At 44.7% G+C, this 15,243-nt stretch overlaps 1 protein-coding gene across 7 annotated transcripts in view; it reads left to right on the top strand.

Annotated features, from left to right (window-relative positions):
- The window catches only part of MBD5 (methyl-CpG binding domain protein 5), a 108,867-nt gene that overhangs the window by 80,741 nt on the left and 12,883 nt on the right, over nucleotides 1–15,243 (top strand). For all 7 annotated transcript variants that reach the window (XM_058839245.1, XM_058839243.1, XM_058839244.1 and 4 more), the window contains 4 exons: nucleotides 135–315; nucleotides 2,500–4,632; nucleotides 12,652–13,620; nucleotides 14,843–15,099. In XM_058839245.1, the coding sequence (XP_058695228.1) occupies nucleotides 135–315; nucleotides 2,500–4,632; nucleotides 12,652–13,620; nucleotides 14,843–15,099 (3,540 nt within the window). The remainder of the gene's footprint in view (nucleotides 1–134; nucleotides 316–2,499; nucleotides 4,633–12,651; nucleotides 13,621–14,842; nucleotides 15,100–15,243) is intronic.

Below are 15,243 nucleotides of genomic sequence, written 5' to 3'. Positions count from 1 at the left end.
TCTTGGGCAGTATAGGAGCAGTCAGGAACAGAGGAGAATTCCTCTATACTCCATATAAAATTCCTAATTTATGTGAATTTGGTGACTTTGCTGCCTGAAGTCATTATTTTAAACGCTGGAATTTCCACTGCCAGGTCTTTAATTTTGATCCTGGAGCTGCTGTGAAGCAGAGAACTGCTGAAGATGTTAAAGCGGACGAAGATGTCACCAAACTATGCATTCACAAAAGGAAAATTATTGCTGTGGCTACACTTCATAAAAGCATGGAAGCACCACATCCTTCACTGGTTCTAACTAGTCCTGGTGGTGGAACAAGTGAGTAAAATGAAATCATGCAGAATCATGTAATAATCTGATTTTTTTACACATAATTGCTATGCAAAACCACCCCGAAAGTCTGAGTATGAGTGCAAAAATAAGCAGATTGAAGGAATAAATAAAGGGAGTAATCAGAGATGGAGGTAGATAGAAAATGAGTCTAAAAGCAGGTCAGCCCAGCCTCAGAGCATGATTTTCTTGGAAAAGATATCAGATTGTTCTAGACAAAGAAAATACATTAGCTCTCATCTTTTGGAACTGTAGTAATATGTCTGATATTCTGTCACATGGGAAATTAGAGGAGCAGAATAAAGTGATTATGAAGGGATTAGGATGTGGCTAAGGACTTGGCTAAATGGGAAATTGTATTGTAAAGGAGAATAGACAGCAAGAGGAGATCTCCACTGTCATTTCTCAAGGATTATTTCTGGCCACCAACCTGGATTAGCATTTTAATTATCCCCATCAATAAAAAAAAAAGAGGAAATTTGTTGGTGACTGAAGTTGGCAGGTATTCTCCAAACAAAAGATCAAAACATTGTAAAACCAGGGGGGCTCCCTGACACCTGGAGTGAAAGCAAAGTTAGCACTGAAACCGCTCCAAACCCAGAAATTCATCCAAAATCAGGGACTTTGTAAGGATTCAGAATTTTCTGAAGAGAATTTCAGATCCCAGTGGGCAGGACAAAGGAGGGAAGGGGGCTGAGATTTTATTTCTGTACTCTGGTGTTGCAGCTCCTGGGAAAAGGCCTGAGAGCTCTCTGCACCCCTCATTGCTGTGAGAACACCTGGCCAACAGCTCTTCCCACTTCAGAGTGGAAAAAATTATAAGAAAACCAAGGAATAATAAATTTTAGATGAGTGCCAGTGCTAAGATATCCCTGCTGTTCATTATACCGATGTGCCCCTGCATTTTCACATTGAAATTTAGGGTTTAAAACCTTTCTTGGAAATTCTTTTCAGTGTAATTTTGTTTCTAACTAACAATTTCCCAAGTTTCTGTGCATTTCCCTGCTCAATTTTTTCAGTGAGTAGTACTTAAATTACATTCCTGTTTTCAAAATATTAGCAAACTGAAGGAGATAATTTATATGTTTATGTGTTCTTACTTTCTCTGTCGGTCAGAATTTTGTGCACAAGCAAAGAAGAAAATTCCCCAATAAATCCCCTTGTAAGCAAAATTTTTGCATATTTATATGTGACCATTTGCTTATTTCCAGCTCTCAAGGTGAGGCCTCTCATAATTATTTTATTTTGCAGTTCAGCCTTTAGTTTTATCACCTAAATGAGACTTCTGTTGTATTTTGGGGCAGGGGAAATGTTTGTTTCTCTCATGTTGGAGTAAACAGGATGAGGGCAGGATTGTCAGTGCCATCTGACCATCCTTTCCATGAAGGAGTAGAGGAATTTGAAGGCACCTCTGAGTTCATTTGAACACAGAATTTTTAGCTCCCAATTCCAGTTGAATTTTGCACATCCAGAGGCTGCGTGCCAAGCTCTCCAAGCTGAATTGCAAATTCCCAGAGCAGCAAAACTGGCAGAAAGTCCCCCAGACTTGGAGCTGTTTGTGCTTCTAGTCTGGAAGTAAAACATTGGAAAAAAACCTTTTTAAATGAAGATGGAAAGTGGTCTTGTGTTTGTTGGAAGGTGTAGCCTCAAAAGCAGGATTTACAGGGAATTTTTCCATCAAGTGCAAATATCCCCAAGGCTTTTATCCTGAAAACAAACAGAAAGCATTCAGGATCCCTCAGCAGGGATAACATTTGGGACAGGACCTTTTCTGTGGGATTTGAGTCTCAATCCTGGATGGGCTGTGTTCCTCCTGTCCTCAATAGATGGTGCCAGAGGCTCCTTTTCCCTGCCACAGCCATCCCGCTCCTCCTGCCGGGGTGGGAGGATGCTGGAGATGCAGGAGGCTGGAGGGGGTGGCTGGAAAAGGCAAAAGGGAAGGGAAAAAGGTTTTAAATCATCCATATTCCTATGGGATATGGAATTACAACTGTGTATCTGGGGACAGGCACCGTTTCAGCAGCCGCTCAGTGATTGAGGGTTTATTTCTGCTGAAGCAAAAGTTTAACCAAAGGCTCCCTGAGCTTTTGGGAATGTTTTCACCCTCAGTAGCTTTGCCCTGAAAGGTGGGACTCTGGATTTCCAGTAACTGCCGTGTGTTTCCCACCCCAGGTGCGACGCCAGTAGTTCCCACTCGAGCAGCAACCCCAAGGTCGATGAGGAATAAATCTCATGAAGGAATTACAAATTCTGTGATGCCGGAATGTAAGACTCCTTTCAAGTTGATGATGGGGGCATCTAATGCCATGGGTAGGCTTTATGTGCAAGAAATGGCTGGAAGCCAGCAAGCAGAGCTCCATCCTGCCTATCCCAGGCAGAGATTGGGGAGCAATGAACTGGGGCAGAAGTCTCCGTACCGCGGCAGTCACGGGGGGATGCCCAGCCCGGCGTCCTCGGGATCGCAGATCTACGGGGACGGCTCCATCTCCCCCAGGACTGACCCGCTGGGAAGCCCCGACGTCTTCACGAGGAACAATCCCGGTTTTCATGGAGCACCCAACTCCAGTCCTATCCACATGACCAGGACGCCTCTGTCCCCGCCGTCAGTCATGCTCCACGGCTCTCCCATACAGTCATCCTGTGCAATGGCTGGAAGGACTAATATACCTCTTTCCCCCACCCTGACCACCAAGAGCCCGGTCATGAAAAAACCCCTGTGTAACTTTTCAGCCGGTATGGAAATACCACGAGCAATGTTCCACCATAAACCCCCCCAAGGCCCACCCCCACCTCCTCCACCGCCTTCCTGCGCTCTTCAGAAAAAGCCATTAACATCCGAGAAGGATCCGCTTGGCATACTGGACCCGATTCCCAGCAAACCCGTGAACCAGAACCCCGTGATCATGAACCCCACCACTTTCCACTCGAGTGTCCACTCTCAGGTACCCGTGATGAATGTAAGCATGCCCCCCGCCGTGGTGCCCCTGCCCAGCAACCTGCCCCTGCCCACCGTCAAACCCGCCCACGTGAACCATGGCGCTCACGTCCAAAGGGTTCAGCACTCGGCTTCGACGTCCCTGTCGCCGTCGCCGGTGACGTCCCCCGTTCACATGATGGCGGCCGGCATCGGGAGGATCGAGGCTTCTCCCCAAAGATCGCGTTCTTCTTCCACCTCGTCCGATCACGGAAACTTCCTGCTGCCTCCAGTAGGGCCACAGTCATCCTGTAGCGGTATCAAAGTCCCTCCCAGGTCCCCGAGGTCAACCATAGGGTCACCGAGGCCATCCATGCCATCCAGCCCTTCCACCAAGCACGATGGACTTAATCAATACAAGGACATCCCTAACCCGTTAATTGCTGGAATGAGTAATGTATTAAATCCTCCAAACAATGCAGTTTTTCCCGCTGCATCGGCTGGAAGCGGTTCCTTGAAGAGTCAGCCTGGTTTGCTGGGAATGCCTTTAAATCAGATCTTGAACCAGCACAACGCTGCCTCTTTTCCAGCAAGCAGTTTACTCTCAGCAGCAGCCAAAGCACAGCTAGCAAATCAAAATAAACTTGCTGGTAACAACAATAACAGCAGTAGCAATTCTGGACCTGTTGCCAGCGGCAGCAGCACCGAAGGACACAGCACTTTAAATCCCATGTTCCCTCCTGCTGCCAACGTGCTCCTCCCCACCACGGAAGGGCAGAGCGGCCGGGCAGCGCTGAGAGATAAATTGATGTCTCAGCAAAAGGATCCTCTGAGGAAAAGGAAGCAGCCGACCACCACGGTGCTGAGCTTGCTGAGACAGTCTCAGTTGGACAGCTCCGGGGTTCCCAAAGCTGGGTCTGATTTGATAAGAAAGCCAAGTCAAAGCTCCTTCCCCGTCAGCTCCATGTCGCAGCTCCTGCAGTCCATGAGTTGTCAGAGCTCCCACGGGAGCAGCAATAGTTCCTCGGGCTGCGGGAGCTCCAGCGGCGCCCTGCCCTGCCCCGGCACCCAGCTGCACCTGCCAGAGCCCGCGCTGGGCCCCCCCGGCGTCGTGGCCCCGCTGGCCCCGGGGCTGCCCCTGCGTGGGGAGGGGCTGCCCTGCCCCAACCCCAACCCCGGCTTCGGCGCCGGCCCAGCCCCCTCCAACCACCTGGCCGGGCTCCTCAACCAGATGCAGGCCAGCGGGAGCTGCGGGATGCTCCCCCAGGCGGGAATGGCCTTAGGGAACTCCTTACATCCCAACCCTGCTCAGGCCAGGCTCCAGGCACCCTCCGCGCCAGCGATCCCCAACAGCATCGCCAGCAGCTGTAATCAAACCAGTCCTGAAGCAGGTACGTGGCCTCCCCAGGGGATTCTCCCAGGTTTCCATCCTTGGAAATCGCTGATGGCTGGTTGTAAAGGTTCCTTGGTAAATTTGGGTTGATCCCGGTGAAAAGGCACATACTCAAAAATAAAACAGAAAGGAAAAAAACAAAACCAAAGCAGTGGTAAATTAAAACATATCTCCCTTTTTCTGGACAAAACCATCCTGGCCTGCTTCCTGTGACAGCTCTTGCTTCTGCTGACTTCCACACGCTCTCCATGAATAAAATCCATTCACTTCTGGACATTCCCACACCTCTGTTGTCTCCTCTCCAAAGAAATTGGAGTTTTTTTTGCAGCCTGCCCTGCTCCGAGCCCACAAGGTCGTGGCTCACCTGGCAGTGCGTGTCCAGGTGATCCATGGGTTCTTTCCTGCTGGAATTAAAGAGGTGGTGTCAGAGATTGGAGCAGATCCTGGGAGTACCAAAATGTACAAAATAAACCCTTTCAGGGCCAGCAGGAGGGAATGGCAAGCCTGTGTTTGCTTTTATTGAGGTAATTTTACTAAGGTGGTGATTAAATGGTTGAATAAACACTTGGAGGAGTGTAGGGAGAGATTTCCTGGTTTATTCATCGGGGAAGATTTGGAGAGGAAATGGGTTTGCTGCTGTTATCATCTCTGGGGGGTTTAAAGAAAGGAATCAGCTCAAAAATGTGAATTTTATTGACTATTACTGGTTGAACAAAGTATTAGAAGGTGGTAGTGGTGCAAATATCTGAATCAGAATGAAAACCCAGGACTCACCTGAGTGTTCAAGTGGCCTCTCATTAACCCAGGCAAGAACCTGCTCTGCATTCCTCAGTTTCCTCCTTTAAAATGGAATTATAGAAAAGCTGAATTAGAGACAAATAATGTTCTAATAGAACTCTGGTCATGGCTCCTGATGACTTTTAAGGGTTTCTCCCCATCCCTGGGATAAACAGGTTTATTTATTTTGGCCTGGAGTGGTCACAAGAAGCAGCTCTCAGTCCTTGTGTGGCTCTTTGGCCTTGTCATGCTGACCCCAGGGGCATTTCCTGATGCAGCTTCTGAGACTTTGCCCTCTCTGTGTTCAGAACAAAGGTCTGGGATTGCCTTGGGAATTCACTTCCCTGTCCCACTGAGCCCAGGACACAATCCCTGGGGCAGGAACCCCTTGGTTCCCACCTTGCCTGGCTCCCGTGGTGTTCCTGGGTTCATCAGAGCCTGGGATTGTAATTCCACTCAGCTCCAAGCTGAATTTCCCCCCTAAAAAATACAAATGCAACAGAACAAATGAGCCAAAGCCCTGAAGGAAGGTTCCAGCATCAACAGCCAGCTGGGTTCTCATCCCTGTGTGAGCAGGAACAGGGACATGACCCCATCTGGGGGCTCCTCCTGGCACTGCCACCCTCAGAGGTTTGGAGCCATCACAAAGCCTCAAGTGACACCTTTTTCCTTAAAGGAAATTCCCAAAAAGGGGATTCCATGTAGGCAAAGGCTGGAAAGTTGGGAAATGTTCCATTCTCTGCTGCTGAAGTTGGTATTTTTATTTTTTTTTTTACCTTGGTGCTTGCAGGATACACAGCCTGCATTGAATTATTTCTTGAATATCCATGATAAAGCCTGGAGAATGTTTTCTTCTCATGTTTGTGTTATTCCCTAAAACCTTCAGTGAGCCTTTTCCTGAGGCCTCCCAGCAGCACAGGGCTCAGGGGTGAGGTTTAATCCAGGGAGGGGAATTCTGCTGGATTTCCAGGAGAATGGGAATGTTCTTTCCATGAAACTCACGTGAAATGTTGAGTGTTTTGTGTTAATAATAATTATTTTTAAAATAAAAGTGAGTTCCCAGCCTGTATCCAGCTCTATAACAAAACTGGGAAGAGGAATTTTGGGAGTTCTCCTCTGTTAGTTTTGGGGATGGAGCTGGTGAAAGCCCCTGTACACTGAATTTTCAAGAGCGGTTCAGCTGAGGAAGATGTCTAAAGGAACATTCATATTTCACGTTCATATTTCAGTTTGTGGCTTGTTTTTTCCCTTTGTTTTGAAGGATTTTAATTGCTAAATCTGTTTTCTGTGTCTGTGCCAGCAATTCAGAACAGCTACTCCTCAGAAATAGCTCCTGAGAGAAAAAGTCTTGTGAATCCCCACAATTAGCTGGTTATTGCCTAAGCTTTTAATTATATTTTAACCACATGGACCAAGTTTTGTTATTCCAGCTCTTGTTTTCTTCTTCCACAGATAATATCTTTAGTTCCCAGGTAATTTTCAGGGTGTGTGTGGTGGAATTTTTTCTTTTTGTAGGATGGAACTGCATCTCTGGGTGATGGATTTGATTATTGGTTTTTATTTATTTACCTTTTTCTTGCTGTTAATATGTAACAGGGTAAAAAAATAAATCTGTGTTTGAGTGTTGAACATTCAACATCCAAATCCTGCTAAGAAAGCAACATCCAGAAATAATGGGATGGGTGGAAATGAGTGAAAATATTTGGGAATAAAAGCTCTGGACTGCTGATAAGGGAAATTAAGGGAACCTCAATTACCACAACAAATAAAAGTGATCAGTGGTCTCAATGTAATAAATTATAATTTATAATTAACATTATAAAATAGGAGAAACTTTGGGTCTAGAAGTTAAGAAGTGACAAAAAACTGGCAGATTTGGCAAAAAAAGGTGGTAATTCCTTCCCTGGAATGAGAATTTTTCCTGGTGAAATGCACAGAATAGGAATTGTAAAATATAATTAAACAGGGAGGAGCAGAACTCCAATCACTGAGGGTGAGGAGAGGAATTTGTTTTAATACAGCCAAGAAAATTGAAGAATTCATTTTAATACAGGCAAGAAAATTGGGAATGGAACATGGCATTGGAAAACAAAACCCCCCAAAGAAGGGGCTTAGGAGGCTTTGATTTAATCACCTCAGTGCAAACTCTTGAAAACACAAATTAAACCAAAAAAGGCTGGATTTGCTTCCCAAAATTACTTTATATATCCTAAAATTCCAAAATCAGAAGAACTTTTGGACTCCAGGGTCTGAAGAGCATCTGAGAACTTTTTGGGATTTGTTGTGTCCAAGAAAAAATTTCTTCTAAAACTGGAATCACCCCTAGAACCTTCTCTTCTAATTATAAAACAAATTTAAATATCCCATTGATTCGGGGTTCATAGAAACATCCCTGCTTGGGAGAGATTATAAGGAATCTTATAATTAATTAATTAATTAAATGATAATTCAAAATATAATTATATGTATTATATATATCATTAATTATAATCTTAATTATAATCTATAATAAGCTGTTACTTAAAATTCCAGCTTCTTTTTCCCATTCTTATTTCTAAATAATAACTTATTTTCCCTTGATATTATTTTGAGGAGGGGAAAGTGGTTTTTTTTCTATTCAGGTAAGAACTGTGAAGAATAAGGAAAATGTTCAGTGCTTGCATGGACACAGCTTGGGGTTTTCTGGTGTTGTTTTACCTCTTAAAATTTGAATTTGCCAACAACTGACAATCTCTCAGTTAACCAGGCCCTTACTCTGTTGGTGTTTTAACTGCCATGCAGTTTTCTAGGATTTTATATTGATAAAAGCCAGGGAGTTTGTAAAAAAATAATAACAAATTAATGTAGAAAGATGAGTCTTATTAAAGATATTATTATGGAGAAAAACTGAATTAATTCTATGGGATTTCCCACACATTTTTAGCTCTTGCCATCTGAAAATGGAACCAGTGGGCAGCTCCAGCTCTTGCTAGAGGGAGGAGTGGGGATTACTGGAAGAAATAATGGTTTTTATTGAATTTTTAGCTTCCCAAATTCGCAGTTTTCCTTCATTTGCAATGCATCTGCCACAGCTGCGGGTGGGGAGAGACGAGAGCTGAGTGGGAAAATCCCAAATTCCTGCTCCTGCACTCGTGTGCTGTTGTCCTGACAGTTTTCTACTCAAGCACTGCTCTGCTTTCTGCTGGCAGCTGAGCACATCACAACACTTCCCTCCAAGTCATTTTCAACCCAGCAGTGCTGGGAAAATGCAGAAATCACAGGAGATGAGCCAAGACCAAAAATCAGACAGGTATTTAATTCTAGAAATTAAATTTTAAAAAAGCCTAATTTTTTAGTTTTTTTTTTTTAATTTTAAAAAGCCTAATTTTATGGAATTCTGTTGTCCTGTAAATAGAGAGGTTTTTGCCCTTCCCCCAAAATTTTAGAGGCCAAAATTTCAGCTTTGTTGTAAATGAAAAAAAAAAAAACCCCTGTGATCATGGGGTGCACAGGAATTCCGGGCAAGCAGGTGAATATTTCCCAGCAGAGCACATTCCATGGGCACAGAGTGCTGCACACAAGGGCAGTTCAGGATTTGAGCTGGTTCTGATGGGGATATTTTATTTATTGGCCCATTTTTGGTGATTTCTGTGCTGGCTCAGGGCGCTGCAGGATCTCGATAAGGAGAGCGAGCGACAGCGGTTTGTGCTTAACTGCTGAATTATGGTTTCTTTGGAATTGGAAGCAGTGTAATAAAGGAGATAGCAGATAAAGATCTTAAATGTTTTCCATTTCAGAAAGAAAAGGGGGAATATAATGGTCAAAATGTGTAATTCCTGGTTCCAAGTGTGCAGGTAAGGGATGGAATAGTGAGTTACAGCGAGAACTCATTGTCTGGGATCGTGGAAAGGACTCTGAGGTTGTGTTTTCCTTCAGCAATTTCACTGGGAAGTGAAGGCTCTGGAAATCATTAATTGAACAATCTCCTCTCTAACACAAGCTCTGAGGTTTTATCTCTAATTTGCAATTAATTCCAATTTCACCCCGGTGTGGCAGCAGCTCCGGGAGACCTCGGGCGTGGCCGGGTGACCCCGTGGTGGCCGAGGTGCCACAACCCCTTGGAGCTGGGGTAGTAATTAAAATATCAGAGTGATCTTCTCACACCCTCCTGATCTCAGGCTCAGCTCTCCTCACTGACACTGGGGTTTTGGGGAGGATCCTGCAGATTTCTTCTGCCTCAGAGAGGATGGAGATGGTGAGAGTTGAGTGAGGAGTTCCTTGAATGACCAAGGAGAGAAACGGGAGATGCCAACAAGGGTTTCCAAGGCTTGAACGGTTTGAAATTAGAAAAGCAGCCAGGAAAATATCCAGTGTAAGCAAAGCTGGCTGTGCTTTTAGGGGATGTGCAGAGATGATTTACAAGGGCCTGGAGGGACAGGACACAGGGAATGGCTTCCCACTGGCAGAGGGCAGGGATGAGGGGGATTTGGGGAAGGAATTCCTGGCTGGGATGGAATTCCCAGAGCAGCTGTGGCTGCCCCTGGATCCCTGGAATGTCCAAGGCCAGCTTGGAGCACCTGGGACAGTGGGAGGTGTCCCTGCCATGGCAGGGGTGGGATGGATGAATTTTAGGTCCCTTCCAACCCAAACCAGTCTGGGATTCTCTGAAAAGCAAGAACTGAGAAAATGGAATTTATGCCGTTTATTTGTGCCCTGTTCTAAAAATGTTTCAGGTGTCATTGGCTAATGAGCAAGTTGTGCATTTTCACCTTTCCCAGTGTTTCACACACCTGTTTTAGTGAATATTTTTTCCCCACAATTTCCAGCACTGTGTTTTTTGAGACTATTTAAATCCTGGGATGTGTAATGGAGAGTTTCTCACAGGGAAAAAGAGTTGCAAAATAGCACTTGAAATATTCTTTTCTAATTAATCCACTTTAAGTGCAATCCTTTTGGAAAATACATCTGTGGTTAGGAAGAACAGTTCTGAGATATTAATGACAAAAATCTTCCACTCTGATTTCTTTATTTTAAGTGAATCTTCTTGAACACAAACTGATTCCATAATACCCATTTATTTTATTGTCCTTGCTTAAAGAACACCTGTCGAGCAATGCTTTAAAAAAAAACAACACAGCTAAAATCCACACAGGAAAATGAACCTGCTCTGAAAAGAAAATAGAATTAAAGATGATTATAAATACAATCAGTAATAACTTTAGAAATTTAAATGTTATTTATTTGCTCCCAAAACATTTTGTTGGCCCTCTAAGAGAACAACAGATGTGCATTTTCTGCATTCTGGGTATTTCTTCTTTTCACTTTTCACTTTTTTGTTTTCACTTTTTTCACATTGCAAAGAGTTCATTTTTCTCAACAAGTGGCACAAGAGCCTTTGGCAGAGTCTGTGGCTGCAGGAGCTGGGGTTGGCCTGGGATTTTATGGTTTTTAGTCTGACTCCTTCATCTTTTTCCATTCTGATTATTAAGGACTGTTGTTTACTGAGCTCACACATGCTTGGGTTCCCTGGATCCAAAATTCCACATTTTTGTGGGACTGGGAATTAGAGTCGAGATTCCCTTTTGGTGTTCAACTCCTGTTTGTATTTCTCATCCAGAACCTCCCAGATCCTCTTCCATTGGGCCATTTACCTGGGCAGAATGGAAAACAGGAGCAGGAATAAATTGCAGACAGAGATGAGGTCCACTGGAAAATAGCCAAAGTCAATTTGATATTCAGGAGATTTCTCTAGAATAATTTCCTCATGCCTGAAATAAAAATATCTCCATGTGTTCCTTAACACATCCAAGGGGGAATGGTACAGCTGATTCTTCCATTGGGAATTTCTTAAATTTGCAGGTTGCTCTTTGGGACTTTTCATCATTTTTAAATCCTTGGGGCATTAGTTCTAAATACTGATTTTATATCTAAAAATAAATAAATGAAACTTGTTTCTTGTGGACAAGAAGGTTTTTGACCCACTCACCCAGAGCAGGATTTCCTCTGCTCTACAATTGCACTTTGCTCTCACCTCACCTTTGGTTCCCTTATTATTTAATTTCTGCTGTGAAACGTGACCGTGGCACTGAGAGAGAGGGGTGAGATTTGTTCTCTTGAGTTCAGGGCAGTGCAAAGTGTTCTGTGCTCATTTCGTACCTTTTGGAGTTGTCACAACATTACAGCACTGTAAAAATGTCATTTTAGTTAAACCTGATGTAATGGTTTGGCTCAGTTCTTATCAAATCCCTCTTTAAAGAGTAAAAGAGTTTAAAGAGTAAAATTTTTGTTCTGAAAAATGGGAATTGTTATTTGTGATCATTGATGCCTTTCAGTCCCTCATCCTAAGAGCTGTGTGAGTGACCACTGTCAATTCAAAACTGCATTAAGTAAAAAAATAATAATCATTTATATTTCAGCTTTGCTAAAGGGGTATAAAGATACCCAAATAAACATTTCTTCTCTTCCTTTGTAGCCTTCTCATGGTAAATTCACCCAGTTGCCCTTTCTCTTCCTCCCAAGTGATGGATTTTAGACCACCCCAATTTTTCCTTTACAAATTGTGAATTCCTCCTGACCTGGGACAGTCTCATCATACCATGTATTTTTTTTTCCATTCAGGACTCTAAAACAATGCCTTAGATAATAATCTAAAATCCAAAACCCCGTGAATGAATTAAAACTGGAAGTGAATCATGGACTGAGTCTTTCACCTGACATCATTCCTGGGATCCTTCTTCCTGGTCATTCATTCCAGCCTGGTCCATGACTTTATTAAGTCATGGCTGGATTTGGGTTTATGCTGTTGAAAATCTGTGATTAAATGTGAATTTAATGCTGCTATAACAACTCTCCAAGAACTTTAAGGAAGTACAAGTGCACAATACCATAATCTCCAATGGGGTGTGGCATGGAGCATCTGCAGCATCTCATGGCAGATCCATTCCTGTTTTTCAAGCGCTCCAGTCTGGATTCCCCAGCTCCTTTTCGTGGTGCTGGGTGGTGCTGTGTGCCCTGGAGGTGCCTCCCAGCAGGCAGCACCCCGGGAATATTCTGTTAATATTCTGTTAATATCTCTGTTAATATTCTGTTAATATCTCTGTTAATATTCTGTTAATATCTGTTAATATTCTGTTAATATCTCTGTTAGTATTCTGTTAATATCTCTGTTAATATCTCTGTTAATATCTGTTAATATTCTGTTAATATCTCTGTTAATATTCTGTTAATATCTCTGTTAATATTCCTGCCTTTCCCATTCCAGCGGGTTTGGGCCCATCGTCCTCGATAGCCATCGCTGGCACCAGCCAAGCCGCCATCACCAAGACCACGTCTGTGCTCCAGGACGGTGTCATTGTCACCACTGCAGCTGGGACCCCTCTGCAGCAGGGCCAGCTGCCCATGGGGGGCGAGTTCCCCTTTGCTGGCCACGAACACTCGCTCCACTTCCCGCAGAACAGCTCTTCAAACAACAATCTGCCGCATCCTCTGAATCAAAACCTCCTCAACTCCCTGCCTCTCTCTCTGCCGGTGAATCAGCAACATCTCCTAAACCAGAATCTCCTAAACATCCTCCAGCCTTCAGCAGGAGAAGGCAAGTCTGAGGTCAACCTCAACCCTTTAGGTTTTCTGAACCCGAATGTCAGCGCCGCTTTAGCGTTCCTGTCCGGCGACGTGGACGGGCAGGTTCTGCAGCCCGTGCACTTCCAGCTGCTGGCAGCCCTGCTCCAGAACCAGGCCCAGGCAGCTGCCATGCTCCCCGTGCCATCCTTCAACGTCACCATCTCCGACCTGCTGCAGCAGCAGAGCACCCCCGCGCCCCCCGAGCCCCTGCCCGACGGCAGCAGGGTGGAGAACCTCCTGTCCAACCCCATCCCCGGCTTCCCGGGCACCGAGCCCGCTCCCAGCCCCCTGCTGCTGCCCGCTGCCTCCGGGGCCTCGGCGCTCATGGCCCTGAACCCGCAGCTGGTGGGGGGCGTCCTGAGCTCGGGCGGCCACCCCGAGGTGGCCATAGCCACGTCCTCGCAGGCCACCACCACCACCAGCACCACGTCGTCGGCGGTGGCCGCGCTGTCGGTGTCGGCGCTGGCCGGGGGCACGGCCGTGGTGTCCATGGCAGAAACCCTCCTGAACATCTCCAGCGCTGCCGGGAGCGCGCCGGGACCCGCCAAGCTCAGCAACAACTCCGTGGTGCCGCAGCTCCTGAACCCTCTCCTGGGGACAGGCCTGCTTGGTAAGTGCAGCTGTTGGGAAAAATCAAACTCGAGGAGGGAGGATTTCAGATTTGGGTTTTTAATCTGTAAAAATTCCGCTTTTTCTCTTTTTTTTGTGTTGTTGCGGCTTGTTCGTTGGGGAAATGTAATTGTTCTTGTAAGAAATTTAAATCACTTTCTACTTTCATTCCTTAATGTTTAAGATTGAGCTTCAAAATTGTTAATTCTGCCACCTAGGCCTACTAAATCCACCTGAAAATTGTGTGAGCAATTGGATTTATTTCATTGTTCAAGGAGTAGCAGCTCAGGGGCATCCCTGGGTCAGCTGTGAGTGCCTGTGGCAGCACAGGGTTAGTGGGAACAGCTGTGCTGGAGAAGTCAAACTGCCAAAATATCCCAAAACAAATGTTGAAAAACCCCTTAAATACAAAGTTTTTCCCTCTTGGGTGATGATTTTTCAGTTATTTTTACTAAAATCATATAACAGAGTAGGTATTCCTCTGCTTGTAATCTTCTCGTGGAGGGAATTAAATAATAATTAAATAATAAGGGAATTAAATAATAATTAAATATTAGCTCCTAAATCCCCACCTAAATGACTACAGTGAACTCCACCTACTTGGCATTTTCCACACAAAATATATCTAACAGTGACTTCTCAAATGGAAATTTTAAGGAAAACACAAGATTTTAATTTTAAAAAAGAAACAAACTAGAAAATTGATGTATTTTAAGCTTTATTATTTCATAAAGTCAGGTTTGACAGTGCGTTTATTTATTTTAAAAGCTAAAACATTTATGTAAAGTGAAATTTTTGTGTAATAGAAAAACATTAATTCAACTTTTACTCTAGAATGTGAAAAAAGAGTTGTTCAGAATGTTGTGTGACGTGGCTGAGCCAAAAAGCCTTTTCTCCTTCACAGTTGGTGGAAAACTCGTTTTGTTTGGAGTTGAAATGATTGTCTCTTCCTCTCTCTCCCCTCCTCACCACCCCAGCACTGTTTAAGTGAGATTCCAAGGCCTGGAATTCCACAGAAGCTCCTCCTGCCTCCATCCCTGGCTGTTCCAGGCATCCTGTCAGGAGAGGAGACACGAAACACCCGAGAGTGGAGAAATAAAGAGCAGGAGAGCCCCATTCCTGAGAGGATGGAGGGGAGCAGGGTTGTTCTCCAGAGTTTCCTTGGCAGTCAGTGAGATTGGCAGGGGATTGCTGAGTGGTGTTTGCCTGTGCTTGCCTTGCAGGGGAAATGTCATCTCTGAACACTACTCTGAACAACCATCAGCTCAGCCATCTCCAGTCACTCCTCAACAACAATCAGATGTTTCCTTCAAATCAGCAGCAGCAGCAGCAGCAGCAGCAGCAGCAGCAGCAGCAGCAGCAGCAGCAGCAGCACCTTCTCCAGGGCTACCAGAACGTGCAGGGCTTTCAAGGCCAGCCCCAAATTCCTGGCCCAGCCAACAACCCAAACCCCATGGCGTGTCTGTTCCAGAATTTCCAGGTAGAAAACAAAATTCAATCAATATTCAAGCAAGTGTGCAGCTCTCAGGAGGTAAAATTCCATCCTCCAGAGTCTGGGGTTTCTTTCCTGATTAAGACAATTTAATTTCTGTAATTACATGTATACTGTATACAATACATTCTT

This window comes from Poecile atricapillus, chromosome 5 (genome assembly GCF_030490865.1).
Source record: "Poecile atricapillus isolate bPoeAtr1 chromosome 5, bPoeAtr1.hap1, whole genome shotgun sequence".
Lineage (NCBI taxonomy): Eukaryota > Metazoa > Chordata > Aves > Passeriformes > Paridae > Poecile > Poecile atricapillus.
The sequence above is the reverse complement of the archived record's forward strand: the minus strand, read 5'-3'. Positions and strand labels throughout refer to the sequence as shown.